This window comes from Microtus ochrogaster, unplaced genomic scaffold (genome assembly GCF_000317375.1).
Source record: "Microtus ochrogaster isolate Prairie Vole_2 unplaced genomic scaffold, MicOch1.0 UNK27, whole genome shotgun sequence".
Lineage (NCBI taxonomy): Eukaryota > Metazoa > Chordata > Mammalia > Rodentia > Cricetidae > Microtus > Microtus ochrogaster.
Window position 1 is genome coordinate 3,729,978 of NW_004949125.1, and position 9,778 is coordinate 3,739,755.

The following is a 9,778-nucleotide window of genomic DNA, read 5'->3' on the forward strand; positions in this document are numbered from 1 at the left end:
TGTGTGTGTGGTGGGTGTGTGGTGTGCGTGTGTGTGTATGCATATTTGTGTGTGTCAGTGAGGGTGGGTGTAGGTATGTGTGTGTGGTGGGTGTGTGGTGTGCGTGTGTGTGTATGCATATTTGTGTGTGTCAGTGAGGGTGGGTTCCTGCCACAGTAAGTGTATGGCGGTCAGAGGGGCTCTTCCATCCGTCTTGTCTGAGGCAGGTCTCTGTTGTTTCGCTCATGCCCATAGCAGGCTAGACGGTCCACAGGCTCCCAGGGACTCTGCTGGTCTAACTGCACAGCAGATGCTCTTATCCGATCAGCCATCTTCTTGGGCCCTCATTGCTTTTTTTCTTTTTTATAGCTCCTTCTCCTCAATAAAGACTGTAAAATGAAGTTCCTAAAGCCAAGTTTGAAGATTATGTATGTAGAGTATTTGGGGTTGGTTTGTTTGTTATAACTTTGGAGTATTTTATTTGTGTCAGGGTCTCAACTGTGTGGCCCTGGTTGCCTGGAACTCTCTCTGTAGACCAGGCTGACCTTAAACTCAGGAGACTCACTGCCTCCACCTCCCCAGTACTGGGATGAAGGAGGTTTAAATATTCCAGATGTCTTTTTAGCATGTGGGAGGCAGCATAGGAGGGCCCAGAAGATGCTAAGTGTGGACACTGGGTTAAAAGTAGGAGATGCTGAGGCCAGAGGGTTGGCACCATAGGTAAAGTGAGGAGCCAAGTTCAGATCCCCAGCACCCAAGCAAAATGTTGTGCAAAGCATTGTGTGCTATAATCTCACCACTGAGGAGCCAGAGACGGACAGGCGGGCTTGCTGGTTAGCCTCACCTTATCAGCCCAGTCCAAGTGAGACGATGTCTCAGAAAATAAGGGCGAGAGAGATTGTGTAAGATATCTGACATTGATTCCTGGCTTACACACACATGTGCATGTGCACTCTTATGTATACATTCATACACCATGCACACACCACACACAAACACCACACACCCACAAATATACATCACACACACCACACATACACCACACATATACACACCACACATACATATACACAACACTCCACATACACCCACACACCACATACACCCACACCCACACCACAAACCCCACATACACACACCCCACATACACACACATATACACCACACCATACACCCCCCCACACCCACACATCCCAAATACATCCCCCCACACCCACACATACCCCTACACACACCACACACCACACACACACACACACACACACACACACCCCGCACAGGGCCCTTGAGGCTAGCCTCACACGGCGTGGCCTCTTATGAGCCAGGAAAATGGTGGCTGAGAAGGGGGTAGGGGTGGGGGAGGGGTTCATGCTAGGACAAACCAATCTGAACGCCTGTTTCTCTGGGAGGAAAAAGCCAAGCCAACTTCCAAATGCTGTGTTGAGCTGTGACGGCAAGCACTCTAACTAAGCTTTATACCCCAGTCCAGCTGTTCTGCCTTCTCTCGCTTGCTTGTATTTAAATCTCTCTTATAGCAATCTCTGTAGCACCAATAATAAAAACTCAGAGACAGATATTGGGATTCAAGCTGAAGATCAGAAAAGCAAAGCAGCCAGCCACGGGCCCTTACCTCTACCTCAGACCGAAATGGGCGATTCTGCCTCCAGGAATCCTCAGGCTGAGCCTGAGACCTCTCATCTTCTATTCCTCTCTAGTGCTGGGATTAAAGGGGTGCACCACCACCACGGCCTGTATGGCTGACTAGTGGGGCTGTTTTGCATTCTGATCTTCAGGCAAGCTTTATTTATTAAAACACAAATACTATACCACCATAAATCCTATACCCGCCAGCAGAAAACAAATATGTAAGAGTGGTTTTTAAATTAACATTGATTTATTGCTGGGGAGGGGCCCTGTGCAGTGGTCAGAGGAGAACTCTCAGGGGTCTTCTCCTTGCACCGTGTGTGTCCTGCAGATTGAACTCGGGTCATCAGGCTTGATAGCAAGTGTCTTTACCGGCTGAGAAAAGATGTAGCCCTAGCTGGTCTCCAACTCCATATACAGCCAGTGCTGGTCTTGAACTCCTGATCCTACTGGTTCCATCTCCTGAGCACTGGGATTACAGTGTCTGGTTCCCGCAAGAGTGTGGCTTTATGCCGGCTAAAATGTCTCCGGAAAATACTAACTTCAGAGTTAGCTGGATGGCTGAGAATAAATTCCCAACAGGACAGGGATATCTATTTGCAACACTTCTATGTTTTTGAAACCAAATTCCAGGGCTGGGCGGTGGTGCACGCTTTTATTCCCAGCAGAGACAGGTGGATCTCGGAGTTTAAGGCCAGAACTCTGAGCCGGTTCCAGGACAGCCAGGGCTACACAAAGAAACACAGTCTCAAAACAACCAAAAAAAAAAAAGACCTTATTTTAAAAACCAAACCAAGCAAACAAAACCAATTCGCCTGTCCCCTCATGTACAATCCAGAGTTTGAGGGCACCTGAAATCTTTGGAAAAACCCTTGGTCCCTGCTTGCTTTCATCCCACTACCTTTCTGGAGGAAAAAAAGGGAAAACAAGAGCAAAACCACTCATTGTACCTGGGTGTGACGGTGCACATCTTTAATCCCTTTTACCTCTGAGTAAGTAGAGGCAGGTGGGTCTTTGTGAGTTAAGGCCAGCATGGTCTCTCATAGGGAGCTCCAGGCCAGCCAGGGCTACATTTTGAAATCCTATCACAAAGTAAAACAAAACAGAAACCTCTCGTGGTTAGTATTTTCAGCTTGGCAGGATCTAGGATCACCAAGGAAACAAACCTCTGGGCACATCTGTGAGGAATTATCTAGGTTAGGTTAATTAAAGTGAGAAGATCCACCATAAATGTGGGTGGTCCCATCCCCTGGACCGGAGTCCCAGACCAAAGGAAAAGGAGAAGGTGAGGTGGGCACCCACGTTCATCCTTTTCTGCTTCCGGACCAAAGAGGCGATGCGACCAGCTGCCTCCTTGTCCGGCCACCATGATGGACTGTCCCTTCCAACTGTGAGCCACAGTAAATCCGTCCTTCCTGGAGTCACGTTTGTCAGACATTTTGTCACAGCACAGAGACAAGCGACTATACACCCACACATCAGCCAATGATGAGAACTGATTTTATTGGGTGATTTTTTAAAAGGCATTGCCTGTCAGGGGAGCTTACAGAAGTCATCAGGGCCTACCCACCACCAGCAAAGAATAAAGAGCCAGAGACCATTGCATTTCCTCAAGCAAGGAGCACATTGCAGAAGCGCTTGGGGGAGGGGGACTCAGGACATTAGTTCAGGATAGGTTGGGGAGCTTCCTGGTCCCGGGGCTTTGGAGACCTTCTGGCAGAATGCCCCTTCCACTCTTTCCTCTACAGACTTGGGCTTTAAGAATGCACCATTTCCTGGAATTCTAGAAAGGAAGAGGAGAGAACAGACTCAGTGTTTGGCAGGGAAACAAATTCTTGGAGAAGCACTGTCCAATTCAGGACAAGCCTGAAAGACACCGTGAGCGCCGGGAAGAGTGGGAGTCTGCAACATCCCATCCCGCCTTCTGCGTTCCTTTTTAGGTAGCGTCTCCCTGGGCAGCTCCAGCTGGTCTTAAATTGACTAGCCTCCTGCCTCAGTCTCTGAAGTGCTGATGTTGTCGGTGCTTGCTGAATGTCTAGTTTGCTGCACGTAATTTTTTGAGACAGTGTCTAATGTAGACCACTGAGCTCAAGCTTTCGGTAGAGCCAAGGATAATCTTAAACCACATATCTACTTATCCCTCGGCTTCCACATTGTAGGTGTGGGGTTGCAAGCCTGTGCAGCAACATGCACTGTTTTCTTGGCATAGTCTATGTGTGTGCATGTAGACATATATGTGCCAGTGTGTGGGATGTGTATGTTTGCGTGTGGGGATGCACATGTATAGTCATGGGTGGAAGCCAACGGCTGACCTCAGGAGCGCTCCTCAATTCCTCAATTGCTTCCCACCATATGTATTGAGGTAGGGCCTCTCGTGTGAACCCAGAACTTACTGATCCATCTAATCTAGCTTGCCAAGGACCCAGGGATCTCTGTGCCCCCACTTCTCAAGTGAGGCCTCATTTACATGGGTCCTGGGAATCTGAACTTTGGTCCTTATACTTGCATGGCGAATGCTTTAGGTCTGCTGACCCATCACCCCAGCCCCGTGCATAATTGTATTTAACAAATATCACCACATCTACGGCCCCTTGGGTTAGAGCTCAACTCAGCCATCTTTCTCCAGCAATGAAGGAATGTGTAGTGACATTTCATTTGTATTTTAATAAATAAAGCTTGCCTGAGGATCAGAAAAGTAAAACAGCCAGCCACTGGCTTTTACCTCAACCTCAGTCTGAAATGGTGATCCTGCCTCCAGGAATCTCAGAATGAGACTGTGTGTGTGAGAGCTGTCTCCTCCTGTCTTATATTTCTCTCTACTGCTGGGATTAAAGGCATGCATCACTACCCCATGGTTTCTATGGCAAACTAGTGTGGCTACTGGGACTAAGGATGTGTGTCACCACTGCCTGGTCTGTAAGGCTGACCAGTGTGGCTGTTTTACTTTTCTGATCCTCAGGCAAGCTTTATTTATTAAAATACAAATGAAATATCACTACATTTAGGAATTTGGTATAATCGTTCACTGTAAATATGTGGTGTGTTGTCTGATTCATCTCAGATAAACCTGGGAGGTAGACATAGTATTCAACACACTAGAACTTTAAACAGATTTTCCTCCACTGAGCTCTACTTAGCCTCCTCCAAAGTTTATATTAGTAGAAGATGAGTTGATCATCTTTTCTGTGAGAGATAATGGTGTGTCAGTCTGTCTGTCTGTCTGTGTGTCTGTCTGTGCCTGTGTGTGTATGTCTGTCTGTGACTGTGTATGTGTGTCTGTCTGTGTCTGTGTGTGTACGTCTGTCTGTGTGTGTCTGTGTCTGTGTGTATGTGTCTCTGTGTGTGTCTGTCTGTGTGTCTGTGTCTGTACGTCTGTCTGTCTGTGTCTGTCTGTGTCTGTGTGTGTGTGTCTGTCTGTCTGTGTGTCTGTATCTGTACATCTGTCTGTCTATGTCTGTCTGTGTCTGTGTGTATGTGTGTGTGTCTGTGTGTGGTAAGTATAGCTGTGAGCCCACAGAGGCCAGAGGAGGGTGGTAGGTGTCCTGCACTGTCTCTATCCACCTACTTCCCTTGAGGCAGGGTCTCTCACTGAGCCTGAAGTGAACTCAAAGACAGCAAGCTGCAGTGGCCCCCCTATTTCCACTGCAGACACAGTAGGGTTACAGGTCTGTTTGTGACCATGCCTAGCTTTCTACATGGGTGTTGAGATCTGATCTCAAATCCTCATGCCTGTGCAGGAGGCCTTCTTACCCACCTGGCATCTCTCAAGCCCTGACACTAATACACTGTGGCTGGTGTACAGTGAAATTGAAACTGCTCAGAATATTTCAGGGTGGGGCTCTTTGGAAATTAGCATTTTAAATTTGAGAAAAGGTCTTACTTCCCTAATTAAGGCTAGCCCAAGATTCATGATCTAGCCTAGCCTCACACTCTACAGCTTGCCAAACACTGCTATTATGCAATGTGCCACCACGCCGGGCTTCCTGCTGCTGTCTAAATGCATCAAGCTTCCTTTGTCTGAGCTGTTTTATAGAGGACCCACAAAAGCTGCGTGAACTCGTGTGGTGAATTATGATAACATATTTCAATAAGGATCAAGGGCGGGCTGTGACATATGCCTCCAAAGTACAGAACCGGGGAGGTGGTGGCAGGAGAATCAAGAAGTCAAAGTCAGCTCCAGCTACAGATGAAGTTCAAGGCCAGCTAGGGCTGTACACGAGACCCTGCCCCAGACAGACAAATGTACGTCAGCAATTTCAATGTCGCTAATAAGTGCCACAGCCAGGATGCCCCTGACCCTCCTCTGAGTCATCACCTAAACAATGTAAGCAGCTTGATAAAATCAAGCAGAAACAATCTTATGACATTTGAATCTAGGCTCTGCGTGTAGATGATGTCATGAATAGTACCTGGCTTATTTGTTCTTTATTGTCTCTGCTGGTGCTGGTGCTGGTGGTGCTGGTAGTGTTGGTCATGGTGGTGGTATGTACGTGGGGGGGTGTGTGTGTGAGGATGTGTGTGTGTGAAGTGCCCATGCATATGTGTGTACATGTAGAAGATAGAAGTTAACATCATCATTGTCCTCAGTTGCTCTTCCCCCATATTTTTTTTGAGACAGGGTCTCTCACAGAGACCTAGGCTGACTAATTTGGGTGGGCTGGGTGGTGAGTAGGCCCGCAGGATCTGCCTGTCTCCGTGCTTCCCCCTCCACCAAGTGCTGTTATCACAGATGCATGCCATGGTGCCCAGCTTTCAACACGGCTGATGATGCGGATCTGAACTCGGGTCCTAGCCCTTGTGCAGCTAACACTGTTGACTGCACCTCCTCCCAGTCCCTGTCCTCTGTTTAATACATCCGCTGGTAGTCAGTGAACTGCCTTTGTTTAAACCCTGGCAGGCGTCTCTTGCATTATTTTCAGGCTGGGCTAAAGCACCTTGCAAAATAGTTTGGAAGGCCAGTGGTCAGCTAGCCTTTTCATCAGGGGAACCATTTTCTCTAAGTTCAAGTGACTATTATAATTCATAGTTTATGTTTTATATCATGTAACACAGAAGTGTGTGTGTGTGTGTGTGTGTGTGTGTGTGTGTGTGTGTGTGTGTGTTGAAACAGAGTCGTACTCTGTAACCCTGGCTGGCCTTGAGCTTCCTGTGTAGCCCAGGCTGGCTTCAAACTCACTGAAATCCTCCTACCTCCGCCTCTACAGTGCCGGGATTACTGATGTCAGTGCTTGCCTTCCAGAATTATGTGTGTACATGTGGGGGTCAGAAGACAACTTTTGGAAGCTGGTTCTCTCCTCCCACCATGGAGGTGCCAGGGATTGAATTTAGGTGGCCAGACTTGGCAGCAAGAGACTTTTTCACTGAGTCATCTCAGCATCCCTATCCCAGAATCTGTGCACTGGGCGGAGGGCAGTGCTAGGGACCAAATTCAGACGTGCTAAGCACATGCCAAACCCATGAGCTATATCCCCAGTGATACCACAAGTTTATGAACAGTTGGCATGCTTGCTCAATCCCATTCTGCAAACAAGAAAACTGAATTCATCAGAAGTCAGGAAAGGGGTTTATCCCAGAAGCCCCCTTGGGTACCCCCTCTGCCGATGTGTCTTACACTGCACGCAGACACAGACCTACCTTCGGCCCCAATCTTCCCATCTCCGTCATTGTCCGCTGCAGCCATCAAGGACTTGGTCTCTGACTCAGTCAGCTCTCTAGCGTCACTCTGGAACTTCTGGAGGAAAAACCTATAGCACCCCCCGCCCCCCCCAAAAAGGCTAGTGGCGAGTTCCTGAAAGACTGGTGCTCTCTGCTCCTCCCTCCCTCCCTCCCTCCCTCCCTCTTCCCCCTCCTCCCTTTCCTCCCTGTCCCCTTCCCCTTCCTTTGCCCTCTCTTCCTTCCTTCGAGTCCGTGTGTCTGACAGCCACAAACATCAGACAAAGCAAGGGTGGCAGAGTATTTTCCTTTGCCATAGAAACCAATGCCAACTGTCTATTTTTAAGAGCTTTGTTAAGTTCCATTTGCCATAGGAAATCCCTTGAACTAATCACCCTTTGTATCTCGTCTCCAGCGCTACATTTAGTGCCCCATGTGGGTAAAAGCGTGACCAATTTACACTCTTTATGAAATGAAGATGAATATCCAATGCCAGCGCTGGCCATGGAGGAAGTGGCGAGCACATAGGGGGTACCTTGCACCCGAGCCCCATCCAGCCATGTTGAATCACTCAGTACCCAGCTTACTTGAGCTCATCTTCATCCAAGTATCCACTCTGGTCATTGTCTATGAACCGGAAGACATCCTTCACTTGGCTGGCAGACATCTTAGAGAGGCCTGATGTCTGGAAGAACTTTTGTGGTTCGAAAGTGTCTGGGTCTAAAGAACAGAGAGGTCATCCTGACTCTAGGCAGCTCCCATTCTGTATTTGTGCCTGGGAGGCAGAAGCACAGGCTATTAAAGTACTTTCCTATCCTCACTTGAGCTACATGGATGCTTGACTTTCCCTAGACTCAGAGAGCCAAGACTAGGTGGTCTGTGATGTCACCTTGTCCCCCCTGCCCCAGGTTGCCCTCTCCACTTGGTTTTGCCCACCTCCCCTGACTCTGCTCTGTGCCTTCCCCTATCTCTCCTCACCCAGCAAACTGCACACAAGTCCACAGAACCACGGCTGTGGTTGGTGGGAAACAGTGGATTCAAACAGGCTCTAGAGAATAAATACATTGACTTACTCTTGTTTGTTTGTGGCTAGCCTGGAACCCACTATATAACTCAGGCTGACCCTTAGTATTGAGCTATAACCCCATCCTGTCTACTGAGGGTTTTTTTTTTTTCCAGTACTGCAAATTGAACTCAGGACTTTGTGCTTATGAAGCAAGCACTCTACCACCGAGCTGCATTCCTGTCCCCCGCTGACTTTTCTCCCCCTCCTTTGGTAAACACCTTTCCTCCTATGTAAACATAGCCACACGCTCAGGTCTCAAAATTCCTATCCTGTTAATGGTCTAACCTGCAGCAGTTCCACTGACGGATTCAGCGACTCTCTCAGCAAAGGTCACATTTTAATCCTTGCTGCTTCGCTGGAGGTGGGAATCCATGCCTGCCTCATGTCTCCCTTCAACTCTATTATGGCTTTTGCTTGTTTGACTATTTTTGAGACAAGGATTCATGTAGTCCAGGCTGTGTAGCCAGGAATGATCTCGAACTCCTGATCCTCCTGCTCCATTTCCCTAGTGTGAGGAAGGCGGGTGTGTATCACCCGTCTTTGCCATGCTGGGATGGAACCCAGGTCTCTGTACATGCCAGGCGGGCACCCTAGCCCAGTGTGTTTATTCTGGGACAAGCTGTCACTCGTAGTCCAGGCTCCCCCGGAACTTGTTATCCTGCTTTGGCCCCCCAGAGTGCCACTGCACCCTGCTCCTCCAGTCCCCTTCACCTTGGCATTCCTGCAGGGCCGCCGCAATGTCGTCAGCACTGAGCACATCCGTGATGCTCATGTTCCACCTGGCCACACAGAACAAATGAGATGTGAGCAGTGGTGACGGGGAGACGGGCAGGGGAAGAACGCACATTCTCAGTGTCTCGCCCAACACTGTATGTGTTTTCAGAATCTTAAAAAATGATGAGCACCTGTTAAGTGATGGGACAGAATACCAAGCCAAACCCAGACACAGAAAATACCCCCGGCGCTCTTGTCTCCATGGTTTTTCCTGAATTCACTCCAAAATTGAAGTGTGAGGGGAATCAAAAGACCAAGCTGAGCTTGGTGTACACGCCTGTGACCCCAGTACTCAGGAGGATCAAGAGTTCAAGGGCATCCTTGGCTACGGAATGAACTCCAACCCAGTCTGAGCTGCACGGCCCAGGCTTTAAAGAATCTAAAACCAAATAAAAGTTATTTTTCTTAAGGCCCAATCTTCTCGTAAAGATTGTGCTTACCTCATCAGCCAGTATAGGCAGCTACGAGACATTTAAACAATTCACCATGTCATAAACACAACAGCTTGGTCACACATCAGCCAGAGAATTGCAACACTGCAGACCCCCGTGAAAGACTAGCCCGTGCCGCAGACAGGCCTCCCGTGTGACACGCAAGTTTCTGAGTGGAAAATCTACACATCTAATACAGCGCATGTAGGGAAGGAGACCCGGGGTCTGGTAG

At 48.5% G+C, this 9,778-nt stretch overlaps 1 protein-coding gene across 1 annotated transcript; it reads right to left on the reverse strand.

Moving 5' to 3' along the window:
* Positions 1–3,380: 3,380 nt before the first annotated feature.
* Positions 3,381–9,113, reverse strand: LOC101986050 (putative oncomodulin-2). The gene is made up of 4 exons (XM_005368037.2): positions 9,053–9,113; positions 7,863–7,995; positions 7,258–7,367; positions 3,381–3,406 (listed from the first exon to the last, which is right to left on the reverse strand). The coding sequence occupies exons 1-4, from the start codon at positions 9,111–9,113 to the stop codon at positions 3,381–3,383; spliced, it is 330 nt and encodes a 109-aa protein (XP_005368094.1).
* Between the last annotated feature and the right edge of the window lie 665 nt (positions 9,114–9,778).

Bases quoted from the DNA above. Each gene is read 5' to 3' on its own strand.
- LOC101986050 (XM_005368037.2), bottom strand. From the start codon at position 9,113: ATGAGCATCACGGATGTGCTCAGTGCTGACGACATTGCGGCGGCCCTG. The intron at 7,368-7,862 runs GTAAGCTGGGTA...GGGGTGCTATAG, and splicing joins TTGGATGAAGATGAGCTCAA to GTTTTTCCTCCAGAAGTTCC. The intron at 3,407-7,257 runs GTAGGTCTGTGT...CTTCCTTTCTAG, and splicing joins TGGGAAGATTGGGGCCGAAG to AATTCCAGGAAATGGTGCAT.